At 53.8% G+C, this 17,069-nt stretch overlaps 5 protein-coding genes across 5 annotated transcripts; 4 read left to right on the top strand and 1 right to left on the bottom strand.

Moving 5' to 3' along the window:
• Positions 1-55: 55 nt before the first annotated feature.
• On the top strand, positions 56-1,301 carry BZA05DRAFT_44733 (transcription factor TFIID complex subunit 8 C-term-domain-containing protein). Its single transcript, XM_051487150.1, has 2 exons — positions 56-399; positions 470-1,301. Exons 1-2 carry the CDS (start codon positions 144-146, stop codon positions 1,180-1,182), a joined length of 969 nt encoding a protein of 322 aa, XP_051339339.1. The 5' UTR covers positions 56-143; the 3' UTR covers positions 1,183-1,301.
• Positions 1,302-1,842: 541 nt separating this feature from the next.
• On the top strand, positions 1,843-3,196 carry BZA05DRAFT_44735 (uncharacterized protein). The gene is made up of 2 exons (XM_051487153.1): positions 1,843-2,042; positions 2,137-3,196. Exons 1-2 carry the CDS (start codon positions 1,974-1,976, stop codon positions 3,157-3,159), a joined length of 1,092 nt encoding a protein of 363 aa, XP_051339338.1. The 5' UTR covers positions 1,843-1,973; the 3' UTR covers positions 3,160-3,196.
• Positions 3,196-4,669, bottom strand: BZA05DRAFT_44744 (uncharacterized protein). Its single transcript, XM_051487157.1, has one exon. It carries the CDS (start codon positions 4,256-4,258, stop codon positions 3,233-3,235), a length of 1,026 nt encoding a protein of 341 aa, XP_051339337.1. The 5' UTR covers positions 4,259-4,669; the 3' UTR covers positions 3,196-3,232.
• A 2,349-nt stretch (positions 4,670-7,018) lies between these two features.
• BZA05DRAFT_44693 (uncharacterized protein) lies at positions 7,019-10,606 on the top strand. The gene is made up of 3 exons (XM_051487116.1): positions 7,019-7,301; positions 7,386-8,890; positions 8,951-10,606. Exons 1-3 carry the CDS (start codon positions 7,257-7,259, stop codon positions 10,383-10,385), a joined length of 2,985 nt encoding a protein of 994 aa, XP_051339336.1. The 5' UTR covers positions 7,019-7,256; the 3' UTR covers positions 10,386-10,606.
• Positions 10,607-15,085: 4,479 nt separating this feature from the next.
• BZA05DRAFT_397949 (uncharacterized protein) lies at positions 15,086-16,543 on the top strand. The gene is made up of 2 exons (XM_051483665.1): positions 15,086-16,195; positions 16,250-16,543. Exons 1-2 carry the CDS (start codon positions 15,541-15,543, stop codon positions 16,300-16,302), a joined length of 708 nt encoding a protein of 235 aa, XP_051339335.1. The 5' UTR covers positions 15,086-15,540; the 3' UTR covers positions 16,303-16,543.
• Positions 16,544-17,069: the final 526 nt, after the last annotated feature.

Raw genomic sequence — 17,069 nt, 5'->3', positions numbered from 1 at the left:
CGTGGCAGCGGGAGGCTCCTCTGTGCTTTTGGGGTCATTTCAAACTGCACGCTTTCCTACATCCAACAAACCCACCAACCGCGCGCGACCGATATCGACAACATCTAGCTTTGTATAATTCACGTTCCGATCTCGCGCGCATCATGGCGACCGGCACGTCGCAGCCATCTTTTGCTGCTCCCAACGAATGCTTCGACGCGAATCATCATCACCCTAGAAAACGACGGCGCCGGGAGTTGGTGCCTGAAGAGCCAAGAAATCTCGACGCCCCCCAGGTGTTGCCGGAGGAGATTGTGACGCCGTTGCTAGATCGCAGTTCGGCGTTGATACTGCAGAGTGTCGGGTTCACGGGATTCACAGCAAGTGCGCAGGAGAGGTTGCGCGAGCTTGCGGAAGACTGTACGGCGCTCACCAGCCAGCCAGAAACCTATTTGCGAACTCGGTTGCTGATAATGGGGATTTTCTGTAGATTACTTGCAAATGCTACATACGATTGGAGAGTTTACCCGCGCGCAGAGGCGCACAAAGCCGACAGTACTCGATTTCGAAGCAATGCTCCTCGAGAGGAATATTGGCCTAGCTGGCCTCGAAGACGAGATACACCGAGTCCCCTCGAAGACGCCCGCGATCTCGCTACCACCACCGGCTCCTCCGCCTCCACCAGACCCAGAGCTTACCGAACTCCTCGGACCCGAACTCGACGGCTCGACGGATCAACGATGCCGCATCTACGATCATTTACCCGCGTTTCCGAGTCTGCATACATATCAAGCTACACCTGTGTTCGCTGAACGACCCACCGATCCCAAGATGATTCGTGAGAAAGCGACAGCGGAGGCCAGGCTCGCGGAGACGGCGCTGAGAAAGTTGCTGGCTGTTTCTGCTACACGCAAGGAGGCTGCACTTGAGAGTGAAGGGGAAGTGAGCAAGAAGAGGAAGGAGAGGCATGAGGAATGGAAGAAAGCGTTTGCGGGATTGAGCGCAGATAAAGACAGTTTCGGAGTGAAGAAACAGAATGGGCACCAAGAAGTAGAGAGCATGAGTAGCATCATGAACGAACCGGTCCCCACCACATCTAGCAAGAGCAAGAGTGACGATGGCTATCTGGAGGTGGTAGTCAATTCGGACAGCCAGTTCTGGAGGAAGGACACAAGAAGCAAAAAACGCCCACGGGCATCATAGAGACGCGTCGAGGGTCGAAGGAGACCCGATTTTCGACAGCAGCAGCAGAAAGTTAGAGACAGGAAAACAAGAGATTGACAGGCAGGCAATCCTATTGCGGGGCTAGGAGATGAGGTGAACAGGGCGGATGTTCTTGTTTAAAGGGTTTGTACATTGTATCAGTAAAGCGTTTTCTTTGTCGATTCTGGCAGGCGCTTGTCCCTCTTGTCTGTTCTTTTTGCTTTGTGTTTTGCTTGCATGGCGTGTTTGGGTTTTTGGGCTTTCCTGTGCTATATCGGATGGGTGTTTCGTTTCTGTTGGGATTCCTTCTTCTTTTCTTTGTTATCTTATAGTCTGCGGCGAGCACTGCAGTGCATTGCCCTGACAAATACAGTACTTAATTGGGCAGACACGCAAAGTGAAGGGCAATTGTGCAGATCAGAGTGTTCTCGATTCATCGTGGGGACGTGACACCGTGTGTTGCCGCAACTGTCTTTTCAAACTCCGTCACCTCCACCGATAGCTCCTTGCACCTATCCACCGTACGTCAATACCCACCCTTCCGTGCCCGTCGTTCTCCGGAAAAGTCCTTACATCCTGAAAAAGCGCTCTGTCGGCCAGCATCGGATCTGCTCTCCTTCCAGCTCACACTTCCACTGCACCATCTTCCTCAGCGGACACTGCTCGAGCGCTTCGACCAACACCTTCCGTCGCCGACCGGTTTGGACATCGGTTTGGAGCATCCGCGGCAACCGGGACGCGTGGAAAACCTCGACGGGAATCATTACGAGCGAAACCGAGTGCGGAGGGAAATGACCGAGGCACCGGGTGCGTTGGGTGCGCGGTTGTTGGGCGAGGTGCGGGGGATGGGCGGTGGCGAGGTGGGTCTTAGTGTTTCCGTCGGCGTTTGTTGCACGGATAATCGCGGCTTCTTGAATCTTGCTCGAATGACGGCTTATGATCCTCAATGTACAGCTCTGTGTCGCACTCCGGAGGGAATTGGTACCGCCAACACACCTGACGAATATTCCCGTGCTTGATAGGATATTGTCCATCGCCTTGGATGCTGAACCATCACCACCGCCAGAAGGCTTTCAACAGGCTCGACCAGCAAGGAACCGTTACGGCCCCGTCGTCGAAATAACGAGCATGAGCACCGCCTGCGGAAAGACACATATTCTCTACCACATCGCGGCATTATCCACGCTGCCCGAGGAGCATAACGACGTACCATTGCACGGTAAACCGGCAGCCGTGATCGTTTTTGACACCGATGGTCGTTTCGATGTCCAGCGGCTGCACACCATTATGAAATCGCATATCCTCCGCTGCTACGGAGCAACAGAAATCTCGGATACCGAGTTGGATACTGTGGCCAGAGAGGCACTAAACCATATTCATGTCTACCGCCCACAGTCCTCACGGTCAATGATCGAGATGTTGTCTGGCATCCGTGGATACCTGTTCGAGCCCGAGAACCATTTCTCCTCCAGCCGCCGTTTGAACGCAATTCTCATCGATGGACTATCATCCTTCTACTGGCAGGACCGGCACGCCGGATCTATCGAGAAGGAAAATGGATCGACAGAGTATCAGGATATCTACAACACTCTCGCCCAGCGCATCCGCGAGGTGTCGGCGCAGTTCGGTGCATTCGTTGTGGTCACGAATTGGGGACTGCAGATGCTGGCTGACAGTACTGAGGATGCGGGTATGGGGATGTCGTTTCGATCGCACCTACCATTGGCTTGGGCGAAGTTGGTAGATGTCAAGTTGGTGGTCCAGAGGGATGATCCGGTTACGTTCAGAAGGGGTATTTCGATCGTTGGGGCACTACAGCAGAGGGAGAAGAACGCCGGAAAGAAGGATAGAGATTGCTTCTCTGGATGGGTGGATGTGCGCGCCTTGAGCGTGGGTATCCAGGCCAATTATCACGGTCGAGAGACGACAAGATTCCATTACACCATTGGGCACGACGGGATTCAATTCGAAAGTTAAGATTGGCAACTTCTATCTATCTAATGTATGATATAATCCTCACCGCGGCTACCACCACCAGCGCATCCGTCCTTTAGTCCAGCAACGTAATCAGCTGTTCGTTCTTCCGCGTTTCCGCGGGTTCTCTGCTCGACCTTTGAAGTCCCATAGCCTGCTTCTCCTTCTCGTCCTTTCTCCCGACCTCCTCCTTCTCGATCTCCTTCCCCCTGAGTTCAGCCACACCAAGCCTATCCACCATCCTCTCACCGAGCTTTCCCCAGCTGCTGTAACTGCCACCCCGGCGAACCCTATGCACCGGCCCATCACTCTCGGGCTGATCATGTGAAAACTTACACTTTGGCCAGTAGTCGCATTCGCCAAACCGCAGGAAGAAGGTACAATGCGTCTTTAGCAACTTCCTTGGGTCTGTAGGATCCACGATCCTTCCGGGGGTAGGGCACGCCACTAGTACTTTCCTCTCCGTGGTGGAGAAGGAGCCATAAGTTTGCTGTGAGCGTATCAGCGTCCTCATATCCACTCTTTTGTGGGACCAAGAACTCACAATATTACTCCCCTGTGCCCTCCCCCTCCACACCTCCAGCCTTTGTTCCCTTTCCTCGCCGCTGTCAGCCCGGTGACCAAATCTGCATGCATCACCGCGTTTACACCCCTCCCTTCGCTGGAAATATACGCACTCCCCCTTCACCCCCTTCTCCCTCTCCTCCTCCTCTTCCTTTTCCTCGTCCCTCTTCTCCTCCTTCTCCAACCACGGCGGATTCAGCTCCAGATCATCTTCATCCTCCCTTACCGCTTCCCGGGAGGCGGCAGTACACAGCGAGCTCGGAGACGGCGGGGGCGGCGGCGGCGGCGGACACGGCAGGACGGCGTACTCCTGCAGCGCCACGATGCTGCCCGGGTCGGCAGGCGGGAGGATAGTCAGGCTGTTGGGCAGAAGTGAGGTGGCGATCAGCGGAGTTATGCTCCCGTCGGTTGAGAACAGGACGTGGTGGTAGCGGAGAGGAGAGTTCGGCATATTTGGTGGGTTTATTAAGGTGTCGAGGGTGGATATATGTAGGTATGGGCGCGGCGAGGGGCCATTTACATAGGTACATGCATACATGCCACGGTGGTGGGGATTTTATACAGAGCTGTGCAAACAAACAGATTTTTGGTTTTGTTTCGTGGCCATGGGAACAGGTAGGTAAGTAGATCTCCGGCGGTCCGTAAGCCTTGGGAGGGAGAGACGGGCGAGTGGGAGCGACGGACGGGAAGGCACAGCACGGGATAGGTACGTACGTGGCTACACGGAATCTTGCGGAGATCTACCACGGCTATGGATGTCCAATAAGCTTCTTGAAGAGAAGGCTGTGATCGTGTAGAGGGATGGGCTGGTGATGGAGGAGAAATAAACCCGGGAGGAAGCTTGAAGTCCCCTTTGTGTATGTAAACACTATGATTGATATACCTAGCCATTAACGACAGAGAGGGTATACGTGAGTAGGAGGATCATACATGTCAAGCCAGGCTTGCAACGTAGGTAAGTAGTGACCAAGACCACTATTGATCGGGAATTAACTATTTCATTAGTACGTGGCCCTCTGCAATATGTCGGAATATAGACATATGAGGATGGCGGTTATGTAAAATACCTAGAGTAATCACCAGCACCATACGCTCATACGGTAGCTCAGATCTCTCGCAACTGCTGTCAAGTAAAATCACTCTCTATCTGATCTCCGCATGGCCACATTCGGTGCTTCTCCTCCTTCCATCCTTTACTTCTTCACCCCCTCCCTATGTGGAGGACTGCTCGTACATATTATACGAGCTGTTCTAACTGAGATGAAAGCGATATTCTCTTGTTTGCAGCAAGTTTTGTCTGGGTACTTCGAATATACCTAGATGACTGTCTATCGCGGAATCGTGCGGGCAACGAAATAGACGGTGATTCAAGGTCAACGAGTCAAGGCTGGTGACTCGTATCCGAATTAAAGTACCAGGTCAAAAGTTTTTGTACACCTCAACAGCGCCACCACACCACAGACATATGTCTCTCTAACACAACAACTACAAATTATAAAGTAGTAATAATTGGCATATATCATGAATACATACTAATAAAGCTTCAATGAGACTTCCAGCCCGCTAGGCTGATTATTTTATGCGAAGTAGGGTGGCTTGGCGGATTTCCCTTTCACGGAGGCAGGTCATTCTCCGCCAGATATACAGCAACCATAAGGTAGTATAAAAATATGTGGACCACTAGAAGGTCTTCTAAATCAGGTAGAGAACCTCGATTGAAATTGGCATATAATTCTAATTGGTGGTGGTTGAGTAATGCCGTATGGGAGAAAAGTTGGTGGTGAAACTGGTTTTCACGCAATAATTTTGTATGGGGGCCCCATACAAAATCTGAACTCACTCTCCAACCCATGCACAACACCAACCCATGCGCCACCAATCCGAAGTAAAAGCCGTCAGAATTCTTATATATGATGCATCTTGCGATTCTAAAGCTTCTATGAAAGACTCGATTTTTTTCCGCCACGTAAAGGGTGGGTTTTGGTTGCTTGAAAATGGGCATTTTTGGTGTAAAACGGCCCTTGTACAAAAACTTTTGACCTAGTACTTTACCTATACAATCCGATTTTGACTGGCTTGAGATATCCATGCAATTAGCCCGAGCTCGATCGACATGCATCGATCTGACTTACACATATTCCATAAGCTGTGCTCATTGTTGGAGCGAGTACATAATACTACCGAGGGCTCGAGTGTTGAATTGTGATTATGTTGTGTAGTGGAGTCAGAGAGATGCGGAACCTTCCCTTTCCAAGAACTGCCTAGGTATCCGCTAGAGCTGTACGACATAATCCTGATATTGATAGGAAACCGGCAATCCTAATTCGGCTTCAACCTTCTTGGTTGAAGGTTCGCAGGCGAATAAGCTCTCAACGTGAATGGGCCCTCGACATCAGACGACCAACATCCAAGCGACAGTACCTAGCGCAATAATTCCCATAGTGAAAGTTAAAACTTGACATTGTCATAAGATGGTACTTTACATTGTATGTAGCATTCGATTATCAAAACTTAAAAGATCGTACCATATTCCCGTATCATCCCGCCGTGAATTTCCTCATATGTACTCCACATATGCATACATTTTTAAGTACATACCTCTCCTAACTAGCCCCGCAGTTCTGCGTATGTACCTTTTCAGCCCAACGACGGCTACATACAAACAGAAACAGTTCGGCAATCCCTCTACCAATCGGCCACTCCGTCCACCGGTATCGCTAGGTGATAGAGTGGGTCCGAATTGTACCGGTGACCTGAACGGAGTATGAGTTAACCACAGCACAGATCAACACCCTGAGGCCACTCGTTCGTATTCATCTGGCTATGTAAGTAGCAGGAGAGGCGGGCACTGCACACTGTATGCAAGCATCGGCATCCCCGAGACGTCAATGCTACTTATCAACACGTCTTACCGGACAGGCCGAGGTACGTACCTACATACCGGAAACGCACCAAATAGACAATTACCCCATACAATTCAGTGAAGGCGGAGCCATATTTCGAAGTCTTCCTCGCCTCTTGTCACCACATGTTGAAGATCTGCAAAGTACCTTTTTCATGCTATGCATGAGTGATATCTCATGACGACTCGTACACACCTTCCCGGTCCGATCTCGCAGGGGTCCACATTTCTCCACATTCTCACAACCGTTGCACGAAGGGGGAAAAAAAATCACCTGTATTCCCCTCTCTACATAGAGTTCGTGTCACACCGAGAAAGAAAACTTTCCGTGACTTCACATTGCCTTTATGTAGCCCACTGGTGACTACTGGAGTCCCTGGTGTGACAAAGTGAATGACTCAACTGCCCAGTGCCCGAGGCCCCAAGTACCTTGAGTCCTAGACGGTAGTTAGCTGCTCTACAAATAGACTAACACAACCCCACCATCACCGTCCACTACCTAGGTTGCGCGGCCTGCTAAGCTACAATACCTCTGCTCAGATCACCACGCGCGAGACGGAGCGAGCAGCAGAACAGATCCACCATCCAATCCAATACCTACCACAAACAGCCCAGCGAGGAGGAGTCGGAGTCAATGCAAGCACCATCGCAGCGAGCACTTCTCGTGCTTGATCTCCAGGTACTCTACTCTACCTACGCCCTCCGTTCCCTGTCAGCACCGCCTAACAGCCGGTCTGTACAAGTGCTTACATTCCGTCCATAGAAAGAGTTCCTGAATCCGCCGACGGGGCGATGTCTGCTCCCACTCGCCTCAGCCGACGCCTTGCAGCAACCGCAGTTCCTACGCTCGATCGGCCAGCTCCTGCCGCGCTTCCGCGCGCTCGGCGGCGACGTCATCTGGATCCGCAGCGAGTCGCGCGCGCGACGCGACTTCACCGATCCGCGCGTCGAAGAGACGATCCTGGTCGTGAACGACTCCGACAGCGAGGAGGAGCTGACGGAAGAGGAGCCTGAGGAGGGCGACTCGGACTTTGGGAAGGGCGTGAGACATGTGCCGAGACAGAAGGGCGGGAGGGTCGCAGTCAAGGATGGGAATGGGCCTACGAGGCCGCCGCTGCTCACTGATGCTTACCTGTCCATTGAGTCCCAGCATCCCCCCGTCTCGAAGGGGACCCCCGCGAGTGAGTGGCATGAGCCCGTGCGTGGGATGATGGTGCTGCCGCCGGATAGGGAGGTGACGAAGAGCTGGTACTCGGCGTTTAAGGATACGGAGTTGTTGAAGACGCTGCGCGGGAGGCTGGTTACGCAGCTAGTGATCGTGGGATTGATGACGAATGTCGATGTGCTTGCTACAGCGGCGGATGCGGCCAGGCATGGGTTTGAGGTCTGGGTGCTCGAGGATTGTCTCGGGTATCGGAGTCAGTCCGCGCATGACTCGGCGCTCGAGGTTTTGGTGAACGACTTTGCGGTCGAGAAGATGGATAGCTTTAACTTGATGAAGACGTGGGAGAATGATAAGAGTAGCAAGGGGAGTGTGCCGTGTATGGGGCTGGGCGCTACGGGAATGTCCAAGGAGGAGCTGTCGAAGGTGGTCGAGGGACTGCGGTCGACCATACTAGGGTCTTCCAGCGGCGAGAACGGCGATAGGGGAAAGGATGCCCGGAGGTCACTGGTTGCACAGGTATCTGCAGAGGATGCGGAGCCCGGGGAGAAGGGGCGGGTGCAGAGGGGGCCGTCGCTACGAAGGAGTGCAGCTAAGGGTGACCGAGTGGAAAGAAAGCCCTCACAACGCAGGCCTGGGGGTGTACCTGGGGCCGCCAAGGTGGCGAAGATTCTTGCGGATGCGGAGGCGGCGGATGCGAGGGCGGAAGCGGAGGCCATGATTATGACGGAGAAATTGGCGGCAATGAAGGTGGAGGAGAAGTCGACGGCGGTAACGGCAGAAGAGAAGCCAACGGCAGAAGGGGAGAAGCCCGCGGCAGTAAAGGAGGCCGAAAAGCCTGCGAATGAGAAAGCTACTACAGCCCCACCCGTCGATAAACCAACCTATAAACTAAGAAAGTTCGAAAGTGACGCACCAGTTCTTGGAGTGGGGGACAAACTCGGCGACGGAGATTCGTTCATTCTCTACAACATCTTACCAGATGATCTCGCCGGAACCGTCTTTGAGAGACTCAAGAAAGAGGTGGCGTGGAGGAGCATGTTCCACCGAGGCGGAGAAGTCCCCAGATTAGTTGCTGTAGAGGGTGAAATTGCGGAAGATGGAAGGTTCGTATATCCCGTTCGCTGCTGTTGCGGCCAATTACAAGGCTAAGAAAGCGGGCGCAGTTTTCCGATATATAGACACCCGTCCGATGAATCGCCGCCGCTGCTGCCTTTCTCCCCAACCGTCGAGCTGATCCGACAGGAAGTCCAAAATTTCTTGAAACATCCAATCAACCACGTCTTGATCCAGCATTATCGTCACGGTGGGGATTATATCTCTGAACATTCCGATAAAACACTGGATATTGCACGGAGATCGAAGATCGTCAATGTCAGTCTTGGAGCCCAGCGAACGATGATCCTTAAAATGAAAAGGGATTTCACGCCAAAGAAACCAGAGGTGGAAGATGAGAAGAAGGAACAAGGTAAAGACACGAAAACTGGTACCAAACGTGATATGCAACGCATCCCCATGCCACACAATTCAATGTTCGTCCTGGGTCCCGATACCAACAAGGCATGGCTTCACGGCATCAAACAAGACAGACGCGCACAAAACCTCAAGTCCGAGCAGGAGCTAGCTTACAACGGCGAGCGTATATCTCTGACATTCCGCCACATCGCCACGTTTCTATCTAAAGACGAGCAAAAGATCTGGGGACAAGGCGCAAGGGCGAAGTCTAGCGATGATGCGCACCCCATCATCAACGGAGCCAGCGAGGCCACCGAAAACCTCATTCAAGCGTTTGGAACCGAGAATCAGCGGAACGATGTGGATTGGGAGACCTGCTACGGTTCCGGCTTCGATGTCCTCCACATGCAAGTGCCCAAACCACGAATTCTCACCTCCGGTATTCTGGATGAAGCCACAGCGCGCATCAAGATATGCCTCTACGAGAAAGAGGTAGACTTCACCGAGCAGATCCTCACGCCCGAACAATTACCCTCGCTCTCCACATACACCCTTCACGGCGAAACCCCGGTATTCCTCGATACCGACCGCGAACGCACCGCGATGCACGACTCCCTAGCGATCATACAATACCTGGAAATGTACCACACCCCGCCCAGCAGCGATGGACCGTGGCTCCTCCCTATGCCAACCGAGGAGCGTTCGAAATACGCGCTCGCGCTCAACCGTCTGCAAGAATCGGAGCGCCTGCTCAACTCCTTTCGGCGCGGCGCGACGAAGGAGGTTGCAGCGCAACTGGCCGTCTGGAATTCGTACCTCGTCACATCCCGGTTCGCAGCCGGCAATGAGTTCTCGCTTGTCGATGTCGCCGTGTACCCTGTTCTCGAGAAGATCCGGAGGGATCAGCAGCTCCAGCTGCCCCTGGGCGAGACTTTGGAGAAGTATGTCAACGCGCTGGCGGAGAGGCCGAGTATAAAACGTGCATATCGCGCCGGCCAGTACGCCGAGCTCGAGGGACCCATCGAGGTCGCAAGGGCATACATGTTGCCGCCGCCGCCGCCGCCGCCAAAGGACGCGGAAGTGGAACTACTGCAGATGCAGGCGCGCTTGGAGAAGGTTTCTTTGGTGGCGGGAAAGAGTGAATAAATGCGGGTTCATGCTTCTACTTCTACTGCTATCTACTATCTACTATCTACTATCTACTACTACTTCTGCTACTATCTACTTGTATTTACATTTTTTCTTGATGGCAATCATGGCATACCATGTATGTGCGTTTCCGTATCTTTTTTAAAATTTTGCTACATACTTCATACCGAATTTTCTTTGCTGTAACTGCACAGCACAACCTAGAGGCTGGGATGATGGGATGGGATCCCCTTTCCTTGGAGTCTGGAGTCTGGACTCTACACCATGTCAACAGTCAACAGTCAACCCCCGACCACTGACCAGGCCCAGGGAATAGAACGTGTATTGTACTCTACTCTATGATGAACCCGGGTCCCGCATCTCAGGAACGTACCGTAGTTATGTGGAGTAGACACCGATGTAGAGTACTCTACGGATCGTGCGCAAAATATACTCTACTCTACATATGCTCTACATAAGCAGGTGAGATTTTAGTGAAGTGAACCAGATGGGGATGATGGGGATGGATCATGGGAGGTGCCCACTGCCGTGTGCCGAGATGCGAGATGCGAGATGCGGGCTCGCTAGTTGGAACTTGGGGGGATGTTGACTTGCCTTTCTCGACTTGGGCTTCTCGACCTGGGCTTCTGGGCTTCTGGGCGACTGGGTGGACACGGGGATCAGAAGGATACGGGAGAGGGGTGGGGGAAGTGGGCGGGAGAGGGGGGGCGGGAGAGGGGGGCGGGTAGGACGCGCGCGCGGCAGAGTGGGGGAGGGTGGGCGAGGGTGCCCGCTCATGGCCCATGGGTGCTCACTCGCGCTTATGTACTCATACAGGATGTCCCCGCCTCTGTGGATTCCTCTGTGGATTGCGGATTGTGGAGCGCTCGCCGGGCGGAGGGCGGTGAGCCTGTTGAGGAGATACATTGAGGAGGTAGGTAGTTGCTCGATAGTAGAGTCTGTAGTTCGGATTCCGGAAATCGTGTATCGGCCGCTCTTGCCCGTGGGGCCGCTGGGAAGTCCCTACTACGGTAGCAGTATCTATAGGCTACTCGTGCTGGATTTCGGGCATCGCTAGCAGTCGCACCGCACAGTACATACTAGACCTTCTTCCACCGCTCCGACCTCCTGGCAATGAGTTCACTGTTCGGCACCAATTAATCCACGCGGTCGTGAGTGCCGAAGCAATAGGGCCCAGGCGAGGAAAGGTCTGTGCCGGACCCGGTGAACAGGCGGAGGGGATACCGAAACCTACTGGCTGCGTCCGAGTCAGCAGTTCTCTACTCTCTCACTGCTCTCTCCTAGTTACCGCGAAGACGGTGTATCCCGAACGCCAACCAACCGCGGTCCGCAGTCCGTGTTCTCGGGCTGTAGATCAATAGCGAGAGTACTGATGTCCCCGAAGCTCGTATTGATCACCGTATTGATCCCGTATTGATCACCGCGTTGATCACCGTATTGATCACCGTATTGATCACCGTGTTGATCACCGTGTTGATCGTTGGGGCGATGCTGCGTAAACACACAGAGTATATGTAGAGTACTCATTTACTTTGGTACAGCATTGGGAATTTGGGATGCCCATTGCCCAACTTGCAATTTGTAAATACGGGAGATCCGGGAGATCCGCGCAGGGGTGTTGGTAAGAGCCACGAGTCACGGGCCACGAGTTACGAACATCGAGACTCGTCGCAGGTGCTGTGTGTATTCCGTGGCCGGTACTCTACATAGAGTATTGGGTGTTCTCGGTTCTGCCTCTTTGGCGCGGAGGATCTCGTCGAGCGGCTACTTGAAAGTTGGGGGTGAATTCGATGATCGATCTTTCGTGCGGGGGGGGGGGGGGGGGGGGGGTGTATGTAGCTGTCGGCTCTCCACCGATAGGCATGTAAAGCAGCCCCGTGGAAGATACTACATCCGCATCCGTACCGGACGAATCCGGAATCCGGAATCCAAAATCCAAAATCCAAACATAAGTGCAGTGTGTATGCAACCCGCGCAGATCTGCACGGTACCGGTGGACCCCACTGCACGATTACGGGGCGCATATGTCGCTTACTTACCCACTCACCTGCCTGCCTGCCTGCCTGCTTGCGCTGCCCCGCCTGCCTACCTGCCCCGCCTACGTACTCTAGAGTAGATTTGCTGGATCTTATGGATCTTATGAATCTTGTGGATCTTGTGGATCTTGTGGATCTTGTGGATCTTGTGGATCTTCGGGCGGATCTGACGGAGTTGCAGATGTGGGGAATGGGCGTGGGAATTTGGGAGAGAAGGATGTATGTACTTATGGGGGTAGGCATGTGGGTATGGGTATGAGATGATAAATCATGCAGCTGGGGATGCCGCGGCGGTACTAACATGGTGGTATATATGGTGGTGGACTACCCGCCGTAACAATCTACTTGCTTGGATATATCTACACTGCACTACATAGGCACTTCCGTCGGTACCGTGCCGTATGTACTGTACTATACAATACTATCAATATGTACGCACTGAGCTGGAGCCTCGCGTTCCCCTGGGATGATCGTGGTGGCGGTGATGGCTGAGTACATAGGAGGTACCTACTACCTATTAGTAGTCAGGGAACTTCCTGGAAAGTGGCTGGCTGGCCACCGGACAGGGCGGCTGTTTGTACTACTGTTTGTGCAGTTTGTTGCTGTTGTGGTGGTGTTCATGGCGGAAACTGGAGCCTGGAGGTCGGTGTCCTGTGCGGACGATCATCATCGACGCTGGGATTCGTCTTTTCGATTCGTTTAATGATTGATTGCAGCCCTGTATTCCGACATCTAGAATCTAGGTAGATGTAGAGTACCGGTAGATGGAAATGGATGGAAATAGCTGGAATATATAAGACTCACGAGTGATGCGGATGCGGATGCGGGGCGTGGCTTGCTGGCCTATCAGAAGATTGTAGAGTACCTACCGTTCCCCTCCGGCCAGACGCTCTATATGATCATGGATGTACTCAAGTACCTGTTCGCCAGACGTCTTTCCCCAAATACCGAGGTCCGCTCGAAACGTGGTTGGAATCTTTGGATTCGACGACAGCGGCTGGCCGATGTGTAACAGCTCGGGCTCGGGCTCGGGCTCGGATTACGATCGATCGATAGACATCTACTAGTATTCGCCTTGCCGGCTACAGCCTGCAAACGATCCACAGCTTTCCATCTCTCGCCTTCCCTCTTCCTCCTCGAACTTCCTCCTCGAACTTCCACCTCTGCACTCTCTCTGCACCGCTCTGCACTCATAATCATACCGTACCGTATGTCAGCACCGACGCTCCACAGAAATAGCCACGCCTTAGGTACCGCGCCGCACCGCACCGCTCTGCACCGCCCTCACCGCACCGCCCTGCACGTACCGGAGGTCTGGAGGTCTGGAGGTCTGGAGCGCGGACACATCACCGCCCCTCTCACCGCCCCTCTCACCGCCCCTCTCACCGCCCCTCTCCATACTGCATACTGCATCATGTATTGTACTCTCGCTCTACATACGAGCCGAACCATGGCTACACACTGCACAGTGGTTGGCTTCACCGGATATCAGCATCGCCGACGACGGGTGGAGGAAGCACGCACGCAGCACGCTCACGGGCTTGAGCCGAGATCTCGCTGAGGTCCTGCGAGGTACCGGTAGAGTGAGTGCGTGCGTAGATTTGCTGCCATTCGTCGTGTGACACCTTCACCTACCTACCACTGACCAGAGTGCTCGTGTAGAGTACTCATGTCTATCTAGATTCTGCTTCCCCTACGGCCCACGGGGCTGTCCCACGGCCGGTCACTCCCTGAGCCCTTCCTGAGTCCTGACGGATGCAGTATTTCTGCACGGGCACTATCTTGGATAGTTACCGGCCAACCACAGTAGATACCGTACTTTACTACACGTCGCACGCCGTGTTCACTGAAGGGCGAGTACCCGGCCCCACATCAATCCCGCATCGATCCTGCATGGGGGTTTTCTTCTTTTGCGTTTGGCATAGATTGCGTTCCCGTGCTTTTTCCCGTGCGTTTTCCGTGCTTTCTTTGTTTCTTTCTTTCTCATGTTGTGTAGCATACAGTGTGTAGAGTGTGTAGAGTGTGTAGAGTGTGTAGAGTGTGTAGAGTGTGTAGAGTACCTGCATGTGCACGCTCTCTCCACGGGGCGGAGGGTGGTTATCGAGAGAGATCGAAGTGGGATGCGGGAATTCAAAACTCAATGTCGTCGAACTTGGTGCGGACGGATCCGAGAACAACAGTTACCTATCCAAGGAAGGAAGGAAGGGAAAGGGAAAGAGACAGTCGAAAGCTCGGAGCAAAGCCGCTCTTTGAGCTCCGAGCTCCAGGCCGAGAATGGAAATTGCAAGAGCATAAAAAGTAATACTCGAGGTTGAAATGGCGGGTCGGACAGTGGACTTGTCATTCTTGCTAGGCGATAAGCAACTCGTCGAGACTCAATACCACCAGACGCCGTGGTCGTGAGAGGGCAGCAGCAGCGGTGATGGTGATGATGATGGTCGTGGTGATGATGTTGGTCGTGATGTTATTGGTGGCGGTGACGGTGGCAGTCCATACATAGTCATCACCTTAGATCGGACCGTGCAGCACGAGCCCGCTAGTGCGTGCGCAAAATATGTGCGGCCGAAGCGAGGAGCGAGGACCGGACCGGACTCGGAGCTTCGGAGATCGAGGGCGCAGTACGTAGGAAGCGGCGAGAGATCTGGGCGCAAAGCTTGACGCGGAAAGCACTGCATGGGCTGAGACAGAGTAATAGATATTTGACTTCGAGCTCGCGGTTTCCGACTACCCACCCACTCTGCCAGTGCACGACCTGTCTCGTCTCGGTCCCTGGTTCATGATGTTTATTTGCAGAGTACTGGTAGAGTGTGGATAGTGGTACCGTAGAGCTTACTCCATCTACAAGCTGCGCGAGGTATGTATCCCGTGTGGCTGTTGCCCCCTCGCTCGAACTGCTTACCTGTGACAGTGCCCCCATGGTGGTGGTGATGATGAGACAAAAGCCTTCCTGGAATATGCACGTCCATCACGGTTCGAACTTCGTGTTTCCACGGCTGCGGGGTGGGATGGGGGATAGAAGTATCGGAGTATCAAAGCAGTAGGTCCCTAGAATACTATATACCGGCAACTCAGAGGTGCACCTTCATACTGGCTACACATCCTATGAGCGAGCGCGCATGGAAGCCATTCTTCTAGTTACCGTAGTTATGCCCAGACCAGACCTCAGTCGCCCAGCTCAGTCACCCAGCTCTCAGTCACCCAGCTCAGTCACCCACCCACCCATCCGCCGGAAACAAGCCGATCCGTCCTTGCTTGCTTACTTGCTTACCTACCTGCCTGCTTGGTTGCTTGCGGGGTACCCAAGTAAGCACTCTAGCTGGATCCCTTCCAGTCTCGACTCTCGACTCTCGAACAAGCAAACCCCTTGTTTCCCTCCTTACGTTCTCAATCACCCCAGGTGGTGCCCAGAAAGGAAAGTCGACAGTCGACAGTGCCCCGCGAGTCCACATCCAGATGCCAGAGAGGTCTCGAGTCGGCCCAGCGGTGCATGTGTGGAAACTGACCAAACCAACAAACGAAACTCCAACCACCGCTCGCTCGCCAGGGGGATGGGGAGGGGAAGAAAACGTGAGACCAGAACTGGATGGGATATAGTAGAGGCAGGGCCAGAAAGCGAGGCCGAGGGCCGGGCTCCTACGCGGGGAGCGGGGGGACGCGGGATGGCCGATGGACGGACCGACGGTTGTGTAGCGAGGGGGGGAAGGAGGATACATGCAAAGGCGCAATTCTGGTTCTGGTTCTGGCTCTCGCATTTTGGCGTTGGCGTCCTCGGTATGGTACTCTACGGCATGTATGTATCTACATGCTGAGCATTTATGTCTGCAGCGTTCCTGGGACTACGGTACTACACTATACAGGCACCATGCGCACGCTTATAATACGGGATGGGATGGATGTTCGATGTATGTCAGACGTGGGGATCGTAAAGTGCTCTGCGTGCGTCGTGCAGTCGTGCAGTCGTGCAGTCGTGCAGTCGTGCAGTCGTGCATGACTGGCAGTTGGTAGATATTCTACTCTACATATCGACCAACGAAGCGTGTGTGAGCACGCAACCACCGTGGTCCATGTAGAGTATGTACCTTACCTAGGGGTGCGATGGGGATGGGGATGGGGATGGGGATGGGGATGGGGATGGGGATGGGGATGGGGATGGGGATGGGGATGGGGATGGGGACGGGGGTGAGGATGTGGCAGGTTTCAACTGTATCCCGTACCATGGCCCAATGTCCCATTTGATTTCGGTCGTTCGGAGTCGTCCATGGGCTAGAGTACCAACCGGACGCCCGGTCGAGCACCGCTTTCGACAGTTGAAACGCACTCGCCGCTCCCAAACACCAGTCTACCCAGATTCCCGAGCAGAACTGCCCGTTCTCGTGGATGCACTCCTACAATCCCACCCGCCGATAACTATACCCACTCCACAGCCTCCGTAGCCTGGCGTGCAACAGCATCGCTACTTTACTCCACATGGACCCCCCATCTCCGCTGCTAGCGCTGCTTCACGCAGACTCGGCACTGCTAGGCAGTTTGTTAGTTGCTGTGGCTGGTACTCCACAGCAACTAGCACACTCCGCCTAACCAGTTGCCTCCCTAGTCGGTCATGTACTCTAACATCTCTCCGTAAACTTCACACCACCCTGCGTCC

Source organism: Tricharina praecox, assembly GCF_024521635.1.
Source record: "Tricharina praecox strain CBS 144465 chromosome Unknown BZA05scaffold_12, whole genome shotgun sequence".
In the NCBI taxonomy this organism is placed as follows: domain Eukaryota; kingdom Fungi; phylum Ascomycota; class Pezizomycetes; order Pezizales; family Pyronemataceae; genus Tricharina; species Tricharina praecox.
Note: the sequence above shows the minus strand (reverse complement) of the source record. Positions and strands in the feature narration are given on the sequence as shown.